General features: G+C 38.6%; 1 protein-coding gene across 1 annotated transcript in view; it reads left to right on the plus strand.

The window, feature by feature from the left end:
* LOC109913174 (TBC1 domain family member 14-like) overlaps window positions 1-20,291 on the plus strand; it is a 58,671-nt gene that overhangs the window by 12,670 nt on the left and 25,710 nt on the right. The window contains exon 3 of the mRNA XM_020512654.2: window positions 15,168-15,291. Coding sequence (XP_020368243.2) covers window positions 15,168-15,291 — 124 coding nt within the window. The remainder of the gene's footprint in view (window positions 1-15,167; window positions 15,292-20,291) is intronic.

Here is a 20,291-nt window from a genome sequence, read left to right on the forward strand (position 1 = left end):
CAATGGAACAACATCAGCAACCCTCCAATCTTCTAGAACTTCATCAGTGGCTAAAGATGAAGCAAAAATCTCTGCAAGGGCTTCTGCAATTTCTTCCCTAGCCTCCCACAACATTCGAGGATAGACTTTATCAGGTCCAGTGGATTTATCTATCTTAACATGCTTTCAGGCTGCAAACATCTCTCTGGTAATCTGTATGCGGTCCAAAACATCCCCACTTTTTTTCCTTATTTCCCTAACATCCATGATTTTCTCCTCCATAAACGCCAAAGAGAAATATTGATTAAAAATCTCCCTGTCTCCTGTGGCTCCACACATATACAGCCATGCTGATCTCTAAGGGGACCTATTTTCTCGCTAGCCACCCTTTTACTCTTAATACAGCTATAGAACCTCTTGGAATTATCTTTAACCTTATCTGCCAGATCCATCTCATACCCTCTTTTTGCTCCTCTGATTTCTATCAAGTGTGCTCATACATTTTTGTAGTCATCGAGGGATTCCCTTGAGCCCGATAGCTTAAACCCAATGTATGCCTCCTTCTTCCTGACCAGAAGGCCAGCATGCTAAGTGTCTGGGAATACAATAAGTTCTACACCATCATAACTTGAACGTCCAACTTCATTCCATCAGTGATGCTGGGTTAGAATCCTGGCATTATTATGTAAATTCTGCCATCAAAATTGCTGCAACAGTTCGACAAGAAAGCCCACCACTGTTTTCTGTAGAATGGGTAAGTGAAAAGAAAATGTGGCCTTAACAACAAGAACCCACACCCAGTCGTTTAAATGTAAACCAAGCTAATGAGTTCTAAAAACCAGTCAAAAACCTTTGCACATCTCTTATGTCTTAGGAACTTTGACAAAAGCTTTCTATCCTTTGGAGAAATTAAAATGCGTCCTTTTATCATATGAGCTGGAGTCAGCAAATGTGTACCAAGGTTATGGGAAATGGAGTTTTACTGCTTATGTTTACAGCCTTTGAAAAAATCTTTGAAGAGAATATCATCAAAATTTGAGAAACGTTTCCAATTGCCAGTCTCCAGTGGAAGCTCAGGATTGATTGTGACATTGTGGGGAATTTAATTTTCGACACATTTATGCATGATCACAAACTTTCTTAAAGTGTGAAGTTCAGTTTAAATTGATGAACATGTATTTAAAAGCAATAAAGAGTAATCCTGATGTGTTAACACACTGGGAATTAAATCTTTGAATATTTGAAAATAGATTGCCCATTCTCAAAATCACACAAACCATCCAGAAAAGGGTGCAGAAGTGCCTCAGGACTCACCTAGAGCTATCTGTACAGACTCCTATAATCTCCCTTTACTGCACGTTTATTCAGGAGTTCAGTAAAGACAGAGTAAAAAATGTTTGTGTTCCATTGAAAATGATATTTCTTCCACTTTTTTTTTGTACTCTCTTTTTTTTTTTCTCTCTCGTTTTCTTTCAACTCCCAAACCCACTCCTGCCCCAAACCTGGGCTATAGGGATGGAGATTAAACCATTTTTATGTTTCCAAAAAGATTCCTGTACTGATTGTAAAGTCAGTTCAAGCAGTTGTGCAGTGTAACAGTTCTTCAGAAAGAAAAACATGACATGCCAGACCTGTTGTCTTTGAATATTAACTATTTGAGCATAACAGAAGAAATAAGTGCAGGTGTAGACTCGCTGACCTGCCTGTTGCACAATTCCATGCATCCGTGGTAGATCTTCATTGTCAACTCTACAGCATGAAACGTGAGAGGATGCTGTGTTGCTTTCCTGATGCTCGGGTCAAGAATATCCTGGATAGGCTGCAGGACATTTGAGGGAAGTGGGATCAGCCATATGTCGTGATCCAGATTCATTGTAGTGACGTCATAGCTAGGATGAGGGATGAGGTCCTCAAGCAGAGTTCAAGGCATTAAGAAGGTCATTGAAAAGTCGTATCTCAGGAGCAATAATCCCAGAATTGCTCCCAGTGTCCTGTGCCAATGAGCATAGTAACAGGCAGATCAATTAATTGGGCATGTGATTGGAGAGCAGGCGTAGGAGGGAGGGCGGGGAGATTTGCAAGTTCTGATTGAGTCGGTTTAAACAAACTTTTCAAGGACTAGGAACCTGAGGGGTAACCAATAACTGGAGGGGAGGTGAGCTTGTAAGAGGAAGGAGAAAAGCTACAAAGAAGCCAGGCAAAACAAAGCCAAAAACAGTATACCTCAGATGCAGAACGATGTGAGAAAATCAAGGGCACTGTACTGAATTCATGCACATTTGCAACAAGATAGGTGATCTAAATAGAGCTAAATGCTTATGATATAATTGCCACTACAGAAACATGGTTACTTGTTGAGCAGGACATTAAATGAATATTCAAGGATATTTGATGTTTAGGAAGGACAGACCCGAAACGTCAGCCTTCCTGCTCCTCTGATGCTGCTTGGCCTGCTGTGCTCATCCAGCTCTATACCTTGTTATCTCAGATTCTCCAGCATCTGCAGTTCCTACTATCTCTGAGGGAAAAGGAGGTTGCGTTTAAGTGATGATGAAACATGACACCATTGTACTTCTGGACTGAGATCGTCTCCTCTTGACGCGCAGAATCTGTTTGGAACAAAAGCAGCAAGGGGCAGCGGGCATGTAGGCCATCAAGTGATAGTGTGCGGTAGACAAAAATTGCTGGAGATCATGGCGGGTCAGGCAGCATTTATGGAGAGAAAGCAAGCTAGATAACTCTTCATGAGAGCTGGGTCATGGTATAAAATGGAAGATGAGAGAAGCTTGTAGCATTTGCAACATCATAATCATGGGTGACTTCAATCTGCTGGCAAAATCATTTGAGATGAAAAGCTGTGAAGGATGAGTTTCAGGAGCAGTGCTTTGATTTTTCAGAGCAGTATGCATATCACGCAGGCAACTTTGGATCCAGTAATATGCAATGAGGAAAGGGCTAATTAATTATATTTGATCATTTTAGTTATATTTTTCCACCTTTTGGAGATGTGTAACTATCATATGTTAGAATTGTGCATTGAATTTGAAAATGAGGTAGTTCAATCTGAAGACATTTGAACAAGGGAAATAATTGAAGCCTGAGGCACAAATTGGCTGAGCTGGATTGGGAAATTGTTAAATCACATTACTGCACGTAGGCAATGGACAGACATTAAAAAAACTTAAATGACTTACAGCAATTATATATTCCTTCAACGTGCTGAAGTCGGAAGGTCAGTCAACCATCGCTGACAGAGGAAGTGAAGGATTGTGAAAGATTAAACGAAAAGCCTTACAAAGTGAGTAGACTAATATTTAATCTGAGGGGTGTGAAGATTTTAGAATATGCAAAAGAGGGCCAAGAAACTGATAAGAAGGAACATGGAATCTAGCAAAACAGACAAAAATGGAGTATAAAAATCTCCACCGGCAGATTTTTAAAAAATCTGAAGATGCATATGGATCCATTAAAAGCAGAGCTAGGAAAATTTATAAAAGGAATTAGAAAAATGGCAGAGAACCTAAATGGCCTTGTCTGTTTTTACTGAGCGAGATGCATCACCCAGAAATTTCCCAGAATTAGAGAGCTAATTGGCTCAGGAGAATCAAGAGTTGAAGCAAGTTAGTATTGGTTAGCAAGTTGCACTGGAAAAAAAAATGAATGGAACTGAAAGCTTTGGCATTGTCTAAAGTTGGTTCGATATCTTTCTCCAGTGTGTCTCAAGTTTCTCTGAAACACAATTCTCTTGCTGCTACAGTTATTTGTCTTCCCTGAAACTTCAAAGCCTTTCATTTTAAACGCTGCTGTATATGTTTTGTTTTTCTAGAGGGCATTTTTACACAGTGATGAAGAGATTTCAAAACCTCAACCAGGTATTTGACTGTATTCCTCGAATGCCTGACCCTGACCAGATGTGACTTCAACTTTCGCACCAAATTCTTCGGTTTCCTCTTGTCTACTGTTGTTTTAGGTTGACTCTCATACAGTCTCACTGATCATTTTGTCATCGTAACATTTACCGGTATGTGCAGGATAACTCTCAAATGTTGATCTGTTATCTGTGAAGAACTAGGGTCGACTTTTACATGAAATATATGGAAAATTCCAGATTCTTTGGCCAAAAATGGGGAGTCGACTTTTACACTTACTTGAGTGTATATATACAGTATGTTTCAAGTAGCGGTTGTTTACTTTTTATTACCAATGACAAAAAGGATTATGGGAACAGTGAGAGTAAAAGATATTGAAGTGTTTAATCAGCCAATGTTGCATTAAGTGGTAGAGCTGGTTTGATGGGCTAAAAGACCTTTTCTGCTTCCTATATTCACCTACACTTGGAAATCTAGCGGACGTAATCTTATTTTCTGTGATGACGGAACCTACTTTGTGAGCAAAATTGAACTTTCTTTGTCATAAAAGTCCAATAAAGAAAATGCTGTCTGTTCTTTGCAACATTAGGCATTTCATTGCCATAAATGAGGAAGTATTTCTCATGTTTTAGCCAACATTCGTCATGTAACATATTGATAAACAGATCAAATATTTTGTCTGCACATTCTCGTTACGTACGACTGTGACTGAACTTCAAAAATTATTCAGATACATGTAACATTCTGAAATATCCTGAGGACATGGTTCAAGATACTAGTTCATTCTGTTTTCATTTGGACTTTCAGGAGAAGCAGGTGCTCGAAGGCAAAATCTTAGTCACTGAACTCTTTGCAAATGAAGATTGCTAAATTTGTGTTAGAACATGGAACATTACAACATGGTAACAGTGTATTCCCTCTAGTTTACCATCTACCTGATCAAGCAGATCTTATTTTTCTACCTAGGTCTTGTGCCATTTTGTTCCCTTTCTTTCATTTACCAAAAACAATCTAATCACAAATGTTGGCACAGTTTTTACACAGTCCCAACCCTGGAAGTTAATTTCTCAAGTTCAAGAGTGTCTGTCTTGATGGGGAAAAAATCTCCTGTTCTCTGTACCAAATCTTTTGTTTTTAATCTTTGTGGATGTGGCGTTGCATTCTTAGCATCTGTACTTCTGAAAGCAGTCCACCGATCCACCATGTCACATCCTTGAATAATGTTAAACTGTTTAAAAACATCGATGTTGTTGCCTTATATTCCTGCCATACCTCCACTCTTCCCTAGGGATCACGATCTGAAATTTTGCATTTCCTCGTAGCAGATATTGGTAATTGGGGGTAGCTTATTCAAAGGTGAGAAGAAAATTATACAAAACTGGTTGAAAGTAAAATATATTGTAACTGCTGGAATATGAAAGCTGGAATCGCTGTAGCTCAGGCTGTAACCACAAAGAGAACAGTTTTCAGGCATGTTTTCTTCAAAGCTGCTTTGGGGATGATTCTAAACCTGTTGCCCCTGAAGGATCACCGAGTCATTAAAAATTACTCGTGCTTTGCTTCAATCAGCTGATCATTTTGGGGAAGTTTCACTGTTTGTATAATTGCAGCATTATGGTTCAGAATTATCAGGAAGATAATTTATTATGAAACTTCCTCATTCAGCAATCATGCAGGGTTTGTTTCAGCAGCTATTTTGCTACTCCACCTTTATATCCAAGGTTTTGGGAACAGTTTCGTCTGCAGTATATCTAAATTTCCCTACGATCAGTCATTCAAGAATGTCCTTTGTTCTTCCTGAAAGTGACGTAAGTGGTGAAGGTTTGTAGATAAATGCAGAATCAATGATTGTAATCTGACACCTGTGAACAACTTTATTTCATAGAACCCCTACAGTGTGGAAACAGGCCATTTGGCCCAATAAGTCCACACCGACCCTCCAAAGAGTATCTCACTCAGACTCATCTCCTTACCCTTTCCCTGTAACCCTACATTTCCTGTGGCTAACGCACCTAACTTGTATATCCCTGAACGCACTCTGGGCAATTTAGCATGGCGAATCCACCTAACATGCACATCTTTGGGCTGTGGAAGGAAACCGGAGCACCTGGTGGAAAGCCACGCAGACGTAGGGGGGAGAACATGCAAACTCCACACAGTTGCCTGAACGTGGAGCTGAACCCGGGTCCCTGGAGCTGTGAGGCAGCAGAGCTAACCACTGAGCCACCGTGAAATGAGTTTTGGTGGGCCTTCTCATTGCAATCAGTCACTTCTGAAGATATTATAAAATTTTGCCCTCTCTTGAATGATAGTACTGGCTGCTGTTAGGGCCCTGACTTTTTTCCACAAAGCTTAATATTATTTTCTATATTAGATTTCATAAATTAATGTGTAATGGGTTAATAGTGGGCTGAGATTCTACAGTTTTCCACCCAAAATATTTGGGAGAATGACAGCAATGAACAGGATTGGTTTCAGTAACAAAAACTTGGCTGCAATTTTTTCTACCCTTAGATTGACAGGTGGGTACATAATATCCTACACATTCTGGAGTTTGAGTATGCTTGTTACTGCATGGTCTGAAGTGTCATTTGATCTCATATAAGTGCAGCAGGTAGGTTCCGGTAACGAACCATATATAACTAAATTCATGACAGCAAATTCTGGAGTTGTTTCTCCAAACTAATTTTGTTGTATTTATCATTGCATCAATGGTAATATAGGAGATAAGTATTTCAATATAGGTAGTTTCAATGAAAATTAAGGTAATGCCATACTAGTATTATTCCTAGACTATTATTTCAGAGACCCAGGTTATGTTCTGCAGACCCAGATCTGAAACCTGCCACAGCCAATCGTGGAATTTGAATTCATTTTTCAAAAATCTGAATTTGAATCTAATGGGACTACTGAACCACAGTCAATTGTTTTTTTTAAAAAAAAACACTATCTGGTTCACTAACATCTTTTGAGAAAGGAATCTGCCATCCTTAACTGGTCTTGTGTACATGTGACTCCAGATCCACAGCAGAGTGGTTGACTCTTAACTGCCTAATTAGGCACTTCAGTCAGGCCAGTGTTAAGAGCCCATCCTGTATTGCCCACATCATGTGAATGAATTGAAAAAAATGTAAAGCTAATGTAGTACCTTATCCATAACTGCTGTACATATTGAGCAAAATGAACATTTATAGTGCTTAACATGCATACGTTTACGATACAAGATAAATGGGCTCAATGGATTACTGAGCAATCACTGTTGGAAACTTTCCATGACTCCAATTGGTATAATAAAAACAAATTACTAGCAATGCACAAATCCAGCAGAATCTGTAATAAGACTTTAGTCTTATCCTGACCAGGGGTTGTATTTGCTTAATCCCTTTATTTCATGTTTATCTTCTCTTTATCTATAATTTTTCAGTAACCCGAGTATAATTTTCAGGCGTTTAAGATTCTAAAACTCTAATTTGAGAACAAATTGTGTAAGGTGGACAAAGCAATAAAAAAATTGGAGTTGATGAATGGGGCGTATAAAAAAGAAATAAACACATCAGTTTTGCTTCAGTAGTACGTCTCCGCTAAGGACTTTTTTTAAACAGCACATTCCTTTACCTTTTTGTTTTGGGCATGCTGTCCTTTTTTAAACTGTATATCTGTTTGATGTGTCTTTATAATTTTGTCACTGGGTTAGCAAGTAATAGAATTGCTGTTCCTTTCACTCAAGCCTTGTAAATGACTCCTGATTTGAGTCTGGTAAACTTAAAAACTGCATTTTTGTTGGAGTGATGTATAGCCGTATGTTAAAGAAAAATCAAAACCTTTCTGGCTAACCAGTGATTGAAGAGAAGATCTGATTCACCCCTCTTCACCTTGTCGTAATAGTGTTAAGGGCAGTCACTTGAATTGAGTATGAACCTCTGTTCAATGTTGTAATTAGATTGCTGTGCGCATTTCCAGACCCATCGGCAAAATCAATTGAACGTTTTTACAAGTGTTGACTGCACTTTTGAGGCTATAAAAACCATGTCTGTGGGCTGTTGCAAGCAGTAGAAGAAAACTGAATAGAAGATGCCTTTTTTAACATAGTCGGAATGAGTAGGATTGCTCCTCTGTTTTCTGACATTAACACTACATTCGGTGCTCGTCTGAGCTGATCCACCCTCCTGTTGTTTTCCTCCCAGTTTCGGGCAATAAATGCTGGCCAGCCAACAATGTCCACATACCGTGAGTGAATTTAGAAATAAAGCCCTTTTAAGTGCTATAATTCTCAAGTTACCTTTATATTGGTGCACAAATTATTGCGCCAAATATCCAGCTGAGCTGGTGATTTCAAACTTGTCAGTTCTGTTTAGCTAACACTGTAAACTATCAGTTTTTAAATCCCAAGAGTTAGTGCTGATTCTGCAAAAATAGCTAATTGGGGTCAAAGCCCTAGCACTCGTACATGATCAAGAACGCAGCTTAAAACCAAAATATAAAAACTGAAATTTATTTGAGCTATCTTTGAAATCCCAATTCCAGGAAAGCTTACAGCACTAAACAACAGCTGTGGTTTTGTTAAAATGGAACATTTCTCCTCGTGCAGTTTAGCTTTTTACTGTGTAACAGTCAAGATCTTTCACAGGAGGATTACAGGTACTGAGGGTGTCATTTAAAGAGAAATTTAAATTTCATGAGAATTTTACTTTGGATGAGACTTGGTCAGATCAGTAAGGTAATTAATATTAACAGCAGTAGATCATTTTCGTCATAGCAGTCTGTTGTCTGGTTTTAAGCCAAGTAAAATATTCCATTTTCCCAAAATACATCTGCTTAAAAATCATTCTAACAGCAATTTAAGTTTACAGCTCTTCTGGTGAACTAGAGAGTGGAGGGGTTGCGGCAGATGGTCTTTAATGTATGTAAAAGCAGCTGAAATCAAAATATACTTCAATTATTATTTGAACAACCTTCTGAACAGTTCTTTGTGTATATAAATGAGAACTAATCAAGAAGAGCTGTGTTTTTAAAACTGCACATGTTGATTATTCCAAACTGAGGCTGAAATGTCTTCCAAGGATTCAGGGAGGTAATAAATTAATAATTGACACAATAGGCAGAAATGCTGGCACTTGAATCCCATCAACAAATTAAAAAGTTCTGTGTTATAAATTAAGTTTGTGTATTTAAGAATAAATGACAATTGTTACAGTACTGAAGGATGCCATTCAGTGAGTTGTGTCCACACCAAATCTCCAAATGAGCAGTTCACGTATGGTCAGTCCCCTTTTTCTCTCTTTGAACCTGCCTCAGGCGGTGCATTCCAGATTTTAACCACTTCCTGTATGAAAATGGTACTCCTGGTTTAAATAAATTACGTATTACTTGATTTTTATTTGAATTCAATCCTGAATATGAATCCAACTTCTGACACAGTGTATCATATTTTAACTTGCATGTTGTTTTGAGAATATAGCCTTATTTAGGGCAGTTCTGCAACAATTAAAATACAAGGAAACGTGAACTGAAGAATTCTCAAGATTTTTATGTCACTGGGAGCCTACCAGTACACTTTCTGCTCCTCGTACAACTGCCTCAGGTAGCTTTACCACATAATCTTTCTTGCAATTGAGCATTCAAACTGCTTTACCTCAGCATTTCATCTCGGTCATATAAACCACATGTTTTATATAGTGCCTTTTTAATATAATAAAATGTTTTAAGATCTTTCACAGAATTACAAAGCAAAGTTTGACAGTGAACTGTATTAAGTAGATGTCACAAAGCTTGGTCCAAGAGGTAGGGTTTTCATGCATTTTAAGGTTGGAAAACAAGTGGAGAGATTTAGGGAGGGAATTCCAGAAATTCAAGGCCTTAACAACTGAAAGCACAACGACCAGTGGTGCAGCGATTAAAGTTGACAAGGGTAGGGGGAAATTTTGACTCATCCAGTGCAGGATGTCAGGCAAGCAGTCTGATGCTGTAGTCACTGGAAGTTTTGAGGAAATTTGTGGTGCGGCATAGCTGGTGCCATGAGAGCACGTACTGCCATGCTCCATGTTTTTGAGGGGCAGCATTTTGTCGAGGAAATAGGAGTGAACGTAGATCTTCATTAGACACCAGAGGTAAGAGAAAGAAGCCATTGTAAGTGATGCTTTGGCTACAGTTAACACGAGAACAAATCTGAATGAATGTAGTTGGGCCACCTGGATGACAATGGAGAGGCATTAGAGGAGGATGGTGTGATCAATTGTATGACCATTTGTTTCTCAAATCTGCCTTAGTGAAGAAATCGTTTTGTACAATATATTTTAAAGATTCTACTGTGACCATGAAGCCAATAAAATTGCTCAATTCTGTGATAGTTTTGGACAAACCAAATGGTAACTAAGATGGGCTGAAAAATACAAGTCTAATATGCAGATTATTGACAACAATAAAGCTATCACCTTTGAAATTGGGAAAACATTCGTTTTCAGTTATGAGGAGCTCTATGAACATTAAATCTTACTGTCAAACATTTTCACATGCGCCCTTCATTTGTTTGCTCGGATAACAAAATGCTTTTCTTGACAGCAACAGAATTAAGCATGATTTGGTTAGCTTTGAATAAAATGCATTAACAAGCCTGCTGATTGGTATTCTTTTAGCGCTTTTGGCAAGTAACTCCTGGAGGTTGTGGCGAACTGTACATTTAAGCTATGCTGTACTAAAGGGTGTCTTGGATGACTCCGCTATGAGACTGCTTTATAATGCTTGGGGGAAAGCTGATCAATCTGTTTTTATGTCAAAGTCTACTTGTCTTCAGTAAAAGTCTGCACTTGTCCTCTGGCTTGTGACTCAACCCACTCCCCGGCCCCTAACGAGGAATGTGAACACAACCTATTACATCTCTGCTCCACACAGTTTCTTATTTAGCATTGTCACCTGACACTTATTTGCATTATTTCAAATACATACTTATTTTCCATCCTGTGTGAATCTAATAGCTTGATAGCCCAGCCTTGAAGTGTATACCCTTATGAATTGTTTGTAATGCAACAGAGAGAGAATAAATATGCATTGAAATAATTCCACAAACTCAAAGTCCTCTGGTGTTTCACTCAAATGGCCGTTCCCCTGGTATGACTTGTTATAGCTAGGTTATTACTATTATGGAGTGATGAGAGTTTTTGTTGATTTGCAGTGTCAAGCATGTACTTGCGACAGACCACAGATAATGGTGAGAACCTTTCCTCGAAGCCATGGGACGAGCATAGACTTGTATTAAGACTGACACTTTCTTAATTTGAATACTTTATAACCTTGATTGATATTGGGTGCAACGTTTAATGTGAATGCTCCAAACTGACCAAATTATGTTAAAAAGCCTAAATTTTTGTTGGACCTTGAAATGGTGGTTGGATACCATGCTTCTGGTAACGAGCTATAACTCCCCTCTGGTTCAGAAGGGTCGAGGTTTAAGTACCACTCCAGAGACTTGACTGCAGATTCTGTGCTGATGCTCCTATGTTGTTCTAGAAAACTTGGTCAGAATGCTGTCTTTCTTTCATACTTATTTAAGAGCACTGATCTGCTCTTCAGTGGATCTAAAAGGTTCCAAAAAACCGTTACGAGAAGGGTGTCCTTGCTGGTGTTCAAGCCAATATTTATATCTCAACCTTAAACTTGGGTACCTTATCTACTAATTCTTACATCGCTGATTGTTGGATCTTGCATGGCACAAGTTGGCTGTCATGCTTCCTGCATTATATATAATATTGTAATGCTTTAGACTGTAAAATGCTTTGAAATTACCTCAGTGTTTGAGTGTATATTTGAACTTAGGAACTTTTGAATTTATACGTAAAAAGACATTGTAAGTTGTGGATGTAGATATCTGCTATATTGGCCTACCCTTCATATAATTTGTGCATCATGACATCAAGCAGTTACAATTCATTTCTGCGCAACCATGAGATTCCAGTGATTCTCTTTTGAAAGCCAGTCTCCAATTAGTATAGCTATCAATAGCAGTTTGAATTAGAGGTGGAGGTTTATAAAAGCTGTGTGTCTCCATTTGAAAACTGTTTCACTGGACCCAAATTGTGTTACTTGGATCAATTTACAATTTCTATTAACTTATTTTTCTATCAGTATGCTGCAGCTACAATCAGAAGATTTCTCCATGTAAAAGCCAAGTTGCTGTCAACATTTCAACCCATTAAACATTTTGATGTTTTTTTGGCAATTTGAATCTTTCAGTTTAAATATCTTTGCATTCGCCAATGGTCATGAAACAGATTTCTTAAACGTTTCCAACAAAATAAATAAAATTCCACTGAGATCTGAAAAGGTTATTGTAATCGGTGATCTGTTCTTTGTTCATAAGAACATAAGAACGAGGAGCAGGAGTTGTCTGTCTGGCTCTTCGAGCCTACTCTGTCATTCAGTAAGATAATGGCTGATCTTTTCATGTCGTCAGTTCGGTTTACCCACCCACTCATAACCCTTAATTCCTTTACTGTTCAAAAAATTATCTATCTTGGCTTTAAAAATGTTCAACGAGGAAGCCTGAACTAGTTCACTGGGCAGGGAATTCCACAGATTCACAACCCTTTGGGTGAAGAAGTTCGTCCTCATTTCAGTCCTAAATTTGCTCCCTGTTATTTTGAGACTTTGCCCTCTTGTTTTAGTCTCACTCACCAGTAGAAACAACCTCCCTGCTGTTATCTTATCTATTGCCTTCATAATTTTATGTTTCTATAAGATCCCTCCCTTATTCTTTTAAATTCCAAGGAATATAATCCCAGTCTACTCAGTCTCTCCTTATAAGACAACCCCCTCAACTCTGGAATCAACCTAGTGAATCTCCTCTGCATTCCCTCCAGTGCCAGTCCATCATTTCTCAAGTAAGGACACCAAGACTGCTCATAGTACTCCAGGTATGTCCTCACTGGAATCCTGTACAGCTGCAACACAACCTCCCTGCTTTTAAACTAATCCCTCTAGCAATGAAGAACAGAATTCCGTTGCCTTCTTAATTACCTGTTGTACCTGTAGACTAACGCTTCTGCGATTCATGCACAAGGACACCCAGGTCCCTCTGCACAGTAGCGTGCTGCAAATTTTTACCGTTCAAATAATAGTCCTTTTTACTGTTATTCCTACCAAAATGGATGACTTCTCATTTATCAGCAATGTACACCTTATGCCAGACCTTTGCCCACTCACTTAACCTATCTATATCCCTTTGCAATCTTTGAGTCTTCTACGCACTTTGCTCTACTACTCATCTTAGTCATCCGCAAACTTTGACACACTGCAGCTGGTCCCCAACTCCAAATCATCTATGTAAATTGTAAACAATTATGGTTCCAACACTGATCCCTGAGGCATACCTCTAGTTGCTGTTCGCCAACCAGAAAAGCACTCGCATATCTTTGCCTTTTGCTTCCTGTTAACCAATCCTCGATCTATGCCAATACATTGCCTGTAAGGCACGTGCACCATTATCTTATGCAGCAGCCTTTTGTTGGGAACCTTTTGGAAATCCAGATCCACCACATCTACTGGGTACCCCATGTCCACCGTGCTCATAACGTCTTCTCAAATTTCAAAAATTAGTCAAACGTGACCTACCTTTAATGAACCCATGCTGCTTCCGCTCAATGGGGCAGTTTCTATCTAGATGTCTTGCTATTTCTTCCTTGATACATTCAAGCATTGTGTCCCCATTACTGAAGTTAAGCTAACCGGCCTATAATTTCCCATCTTTTGTCTACCTCCTTTTTTGGAAAACAGCCAATGTGACGCTGCTTTTCAATCTGCTGGCACTGCCCCAGAGGCCAGCGAACTTTGGAAAATTGCAACAAGTACATTTGCTATAAATTCCGCCATCTCATTTAGTACTCTGGGAAGCATTCCATCACGGTCAGGAGACTTGTCTACCTTTAGCTCCATTAGCACCACCTCTTTAGTGATAATCATGTCTAGGTTCTCACCTACTTTAGTCTCTCTTCATCAATTACTGTTAAGTTATTTGTGTCCTCCATTGTGAAGACCAACACACAATACCTGTTCAATGCCTCAGCTATTTCCTGTTATTAAATCCCCCTGCTCATCCTCTCAAGGATAAATGTTTAACTTAGCCACTTTTTTCACTTCATGTATTTATAGAAACTTTTGCTATTTGACTTTATATTTTGAGCTAGTTTAGTTTCATAATCTATCTATCTTTTCTTTATAGGCTTTTTTTGTGGCTTTCTGTTGACCTTTAAAGTTTTCCCAACCTTCTAGTGTTCCCACTGGTCTTAGCCATTTTGTATGTCTTGTCTTTCAATTTGATAATCTCCCTCGTTTCCTTAGACATCCATGGCTGATTACCCCTTTTCCTACAGTTCAGACAGATGTAAAATGCCAGCCTGTATAAAAAGTACAAAAATCCTCATTATAAACCAGAAACTGTTCTGTAATGTTAGGACGCTGTTTTTAAATCTACTGCGTTTAATTTGTAGTGAAATTAGTTCCAGACCACGCACAGAAGAGCAGTTTGTATATGTGTGTATGAGTGTGTGTTTGTTTGTTTGTTTGTTAGTTGTAAACTCAGTGTGTTAGTTCTGATTGTGAACCTTTCTTGATGTTTACGAAAGCTCCACACTAGTTATAAAATGTATACAACTAGTACAGGCAAACTGGATTGCCTGTCTACCCACAGACTGTGCAAGAGAACAGTCAATAGCACCAAAAGTAGTGAATTGAATCTAGCAATTGAAGTTTCTTCTCTTCCGAAAATACCAAATGGGTATTCTGCTTCTCTTTACATGGTTTTAGTTTGTCTCCCCTTTACCAATTGATGAACGTGTCGTATATGACTGACGTTCTGATTATTGCTTTTGGATTTTCATCATTGAATGTCATTTGCTGTCCAAAGAAGTGCAGATTAGGTGGCTTGGCCATGCTAAGTGACCCCATACTCCAGGGATGTGCAGGCTCGGTGGTCCAGCCGTGGTGAATGCAAGGTTATGCAGATGGGGGGAAGGGAGGGGCTGTGGTCTATGTGAGATGCTGTTGGGACGGTTGGTGCAGATTTGGTGGGATGAATGGCCCCTATCTACACTTTAGGGATTTTGTTGTTGTTATTGCTTATTTGTGGCATTTGTGCTATAGCCAAAGCAGGGAAACAGTGTTTTGAATTGGCTTTCAACTGGTCCAAAGTTGTGTTGCCATCTTGTTTAACTTGCTCTGCTGTTAAAGCTAGATGTAATGCAAATGTACATTTTGTTTATTTTATGTTGCTGTTCATCTATTTGCAAACAGGGTCATTCTAACTAATATCTGTTTGCTCCCATTTTACAGGAGTTTGTTTACAAAGAAGCTTAAAGATCCTGTACCATTAGAGCAGAATGTTCAAGGATGGAAATTATTTGGGAGGATGCCTGCCAAGGAAAGCCCTCTTAAAGAGTCCAAGAAGGTTCAACAGGTAGATAGTGATAATGTGCAGAACTAAGCTTGCATGCCTTTTTAAATTAAATTGTAATTCAAAATGCTGTTAGTCATCAAAAGGAAAGGTCATCTTTTGGGAAGACCATTCCAACCAAAGTGCACACTGACCTTAGTTACCTGTATAAATCGCATAACATCAACTTGCCTGCAAGATCAATGAGTAATATTCTACAGTATGTTGCGGTGAAAAGAATAACTTTTCATTCTGGATGGAGGAATCTCTTAGACGCAAATGAATTGACTACAATGTTTGCCTGCCTTCTGCAACTCTGAGTAAGTGTCAAAAAACATAAATGAGAGGCTGATAAAAGTATAACTAGCTGCCACACTAGATTTATTTTTCTAGTTTATAAAAGCAGTTCTGTAGTGCAATTGACCCAATAGTTATGGAGAAGATACTGTTTCAAAATTATATTCATTGACAGTTTTAAGTTTACAGCCCAACTTCCAACAGTTGTGTGTATGCCTTAAAATAATTTAATCTTCAGGCTGCTGTATAATAAAACTGTGTAATGGGACTAATAAAAATAGCTGAAACAGTGCCAACTTTATCATGTTTTTCCTGAAAACTATACCAGTATTAGTGTTGTGGATTTTTGCATGTGTTTTGTTAATTCTGAATGTATTTGTAATCTAACTGTGACTCCAAATCCAGAGGAGGTTTTAAATAGGTTACTAAGATGCATTATTCGGAAATCTTACTGTATGTGATTGAAGCTTTGGAGATTTTGATGCAGGTGTTACCCAGCTCTGACATTTTTGCAAATCTATACACTCATTTATCATGTCCAGTATTTATTTTGTAATCCCTATCCAGACCTTGAGAAGCTAATAACTCCCTTGGTAAACTGCTTGTGATTAAAAGAAATTAAAATCAAGTCTGCTAACTTGAATGAGTTTTGTGTTAAGTCAATATCTATTCCCACTGAAGGTGCGTAATTTACTCTTCCTGTGATTATGATAAAGAAAAGAAAACAGCTAGAACCACAGAGATCTAAATCTGCACTTAAAAAAAATTATAGCTACTTTCTCTATAGTGAATCCTAAAATTTGTTGGAACCAGTAGTTTTAAACTTGTGTTTTCTTTAAATAGCCTCATTTTATTGTTATGATAGCCATTTCTTGTGCACATTTTTAAAAAAAACTTTTAAAATGGGATTATTGTTTAAAAAAAACTTCTGGGATTGCAGTTTTTCCCCCGCGCATATCAGTCACTCAAACAATAAAGTTTGAGTTTATTTCCTGAAAAGTAAGGATTATGAACTGGGCATGAAGGAGTAAAAATTCTCCTGCTCTTCTGAGAAGGAGCACATGTTGCTAAGTTGCAGAGTGCAGTATATTGGCATTGCAGTGGGGCAACTTAAAACTTTTTTATATAAACAAATACATTTTATATATTCTATGAACTTGAATTTTAAAAATTGAACATTGCAGTGTTAAGCTCAGACAATTTGTCCAATGTGCCTGAGGTGATATAAAGCAATAAGGAGGAGGAAAAATTAAGGTGTACTTTTTTTGTGTCCCTGTTTAGACTTTTTTATTGAAAGAACAATTGGACTTTAAACACCAGTAAAATGTTTGACTTGAAGGGAACGATCAGCCTTCAAGTTCAAATTTTAGATTGACCCAAGAGAATTGCCTTTGGTGTTTGTTGGCAGGTGCCCCGTGATGAAATGTTCTGACTTGTGGGATGGGTGATTAAGTAAATTACTATTAAATACTAGCAGAAATTGAGGCTACCAACCACTGACCTGCCAACATTTATTTTTACAGAATGTTGTTTACATGGTTGAAAGTAACTGATTGCACCCTGTGGTGCAAAGGTAAATCAAATAGCACTATTTGAAATGTGAATAATATGCGCATATATGTTTAAATAAAGCAAATGGTGCAAGGATAGAGATGAAACATCCATTCTCTCACTTCATGCGTTGTAAAACAATTTTCATTTGAAGGGAAGGAAAAATCGTAAAGCAGTTGATAGCAAACATCAAATTTTCTTGTGAAGATTAAGTCTCTCTAAAATTTGCTATCAACTCTAACCAGTTCTGAAAAAAAAACCACATGTCAACAGTAAACCTAACGGTGAGATGCAAACTGTATTTTAATCAATATCAACTTAATTTCAATGACTTTGTACTGCAGTCAGGATACTTTCTTTTTAACAAAAATACCCCTATTGGGTGAAAGCCTTGATCTGGAATTAAACAATGAAATGAGAATGGTTCTTGGTAAGGGACAAGGTATCCAAGCTGGAGGTTTCAATTTAACAAAAATTGTTTGGGACAGTACTGTGCCTAATGCAAAGGTACACACAGGATTTCTACAGTTAGTAGACTGTTGTGTAGAATAGAGTTGAAATTTATTGTGACGTGCACTTTTACATGAAAAATATGGTCAAAGTTTTATGTTGCCCCACTGCAACGCCAATATTAATGACAGAAGTCATACACATGACAAAGTTCACACTTCAGTTAATAGCTTCCGGGCCTGGGCAAAGCTGATTAAGGAACATTGTACTACCCGGAAGATGCAGCCGGGATGAGAACGCCACAGAAGGACAAGACCGCAGCCAGTGTGGAGAAAGCACTCGTGATACAATTTTTAGTAACAGAAGTAATCAAATTGCCAACACAAAGTTGGTGATAACTTAAGCAATGGAATAAGAGCCATATGCCTGCCTGATCAAGTAGTATGGATTGTGAATTAGCTGGAACCACAGGTGCGTACAAATAGAGATTCAGCCAGCAACAAGTAGCTGATTGGTCTATCGACTAGTTGTCAATAGCCTTGTGCTTACCAATAAGTATGTGATTGGTTCTCAAGTAACTGAGCAGCTTGGGGTTTTGAACTAGATAGGGAGAAACCATCAGACCTCCACCAACTCGGGAGCTCTCTTCGTTGCCTGCAGTAAAAAACAACCTTAAAGCCAGTTTATTCTTCCTCAGCAGTTGCTATGAGCTCTGACTTCTAATTGATAAGTCAGAAACCTTTCGTCAGAGTGAATCAATCATCTCTTTGCCTCCTACAAACTAATGAAAGCATCTGGAGAAGGAATACCTAGAGTGCATTCTGATCAGCACAAAAACCATTTCAGCAGATCCTGTGAACAGGGACTAATCAACTATTTTCACTCTGTCCATAAAATCTGAGTTTATTTTTCTTTTCTGTGTATACGTAAGGGAAAGTTTATAAGGGGATTAGAGTTTTAACTAATAGAGTTTTATGCTGCGTTCATAATTGTTTGTCTATTTACTTGTAATGAATAGTTATTCTTCTTAAGTACAGAAACCTGGTCCATGCTTTCTGTTAACCTGGGTTTATAAAGCAAATTGGGGAATTCTGTGTACTTCTGTAAAATCTTTAACCACTTCAGGGCTTAATTTTTAGCAGGCTAGCTGTGTGGCGTAACACCTAGGTAAACTGAGGAGTGGCAATCTTGCTACTCCGTTCGTGTGTTGTTTTTTCAATTTGGACTGAGCTCTGCATTTCTAGCTGACAATTCAGATTCCGACTCATTCAAAAATGTGCAGTGTACTTGAAATCAAACAATTTGCCCTGAATGCAGGGTAATTTGGGAAGTTGAACTATGTACCCTTTTGCAGCAGTTGGCGCGCCATGTTCTGAGATTTAAATGTCCAGCAGTACTTTGACAGTTCCTGTGAGTGTCAAAGTGTGGGGTTAGGTTGACAGTTGGCTAATACATTACGGTGGCAAGAAAGTGATGGATTGCTTCACGTAGGTCACTGAGGGGAGGGGATGTTATTGGGGTTGTGGTCAGCTGGACAATTTCCTTGGACTTAAGTTAAAGGATTAAAAGCTAACCTTTCATGTGTAACTATTAGCTTAATTGAAGCAGAGCCTTGTGAATTTTGTGACTGGATTATTTCAGTTGGATCCGTATGCAGGGGAATTGCCCATCAGAATCTTCAATTTCCTGTGCAATTTTCCATGAAATCTGCACTTGGGATTTTGCTTGACCCCAACATGAAGCTCTAGTCTGCACTGCTCCAGTGATTATCAAGCCATCTGAATATCTAGGCTATTTTTGGGTTAAGAAACAGGTGTTTTGTGGGTTAAGTTGTATGAGCTGTGCCTTTTCTCCTCGGAGAAGGGAAAGTTAAGAGATTTAGTAGAATATTCAAAGTCACTTTTTTTTTTGAAGAAGGATTCAGAGCTAAAGGCTACCAACTTAGGACGATTTGCAAAAGAAGCAACAGCACATGGGAGAAAGTCTTGATCACATAGTGGTTAGGATCTGGAAAGAAATTCATATGATTGATGATCGTGTCTTGGCCACAATATGATGTATCTTTCATGGGCATCAGGTCCTAAAGTCAGACTCAAACCTATGGTCAGAGGCAAGGATGCTACTTCTGTGCTATGAAACTTCTCCATAGGTTAACAAAACGTAAATTTTCAAACCACCATCTGCTTGAGAACATTTGTTAGGGTTGGTGGGTTTCAACATGTCAAAAATAGTGAGGCAGTCCTGAATCCAGATCAATACAATACTTTGAACATTCTTTCAGTTCTAGTTATATAATGAAACTAAAATTGCAGCATCAGAAAGGATGGCCCAGGCTTTCTGCTAGCCAGACAGTCGTCAGACCAGCAGAGGAGGAGTTGAGTACTGTGGAATACTCATTGTAGCACTCTCAAGTGATTGTCTGGGATAGTAGGAACTGCAGATGCTGGAGAATCTGAGATAATAAGGTGTAGAGCTGGATGAACACAGTAGGCCAAGCAGCATCAGAGGAGCAGGAAGGCTGACGTTTCGGGCCTAGACCCTTCTTCAGAAATGGGGGAGGGGAAGGGGGTTTTGAAATAAATAGGGAGAGAGGGGGAGGCGGATAGAAGATGGATAGAGGAGAAGATAGGTGGAGAGGATACTGACAGGTCAAAGAGGCGAGGATGGAGCCAGTAAAGGTGAGTGTAGGTGGGGAGGTAGGGAGGAGGGAGGGCGGACAGGTCGAG

The sequence above is a fragment of the Rhincodon typus genome, chromosome 1 (genome assembly GCF_021869965.1).
Source record: "Rhincodon typus isolate 14 chromosome 1, sRhiTyp1.1, whole genome shotgun sequence".
In the NCBI taxonomy this organism is placed as follows: Eukaryota; Metazoa; Chordata; class Chondrichthyes; order Orectolobiformes; family Rhincodontidae; genus Rhincodon; species Rhincodon typus.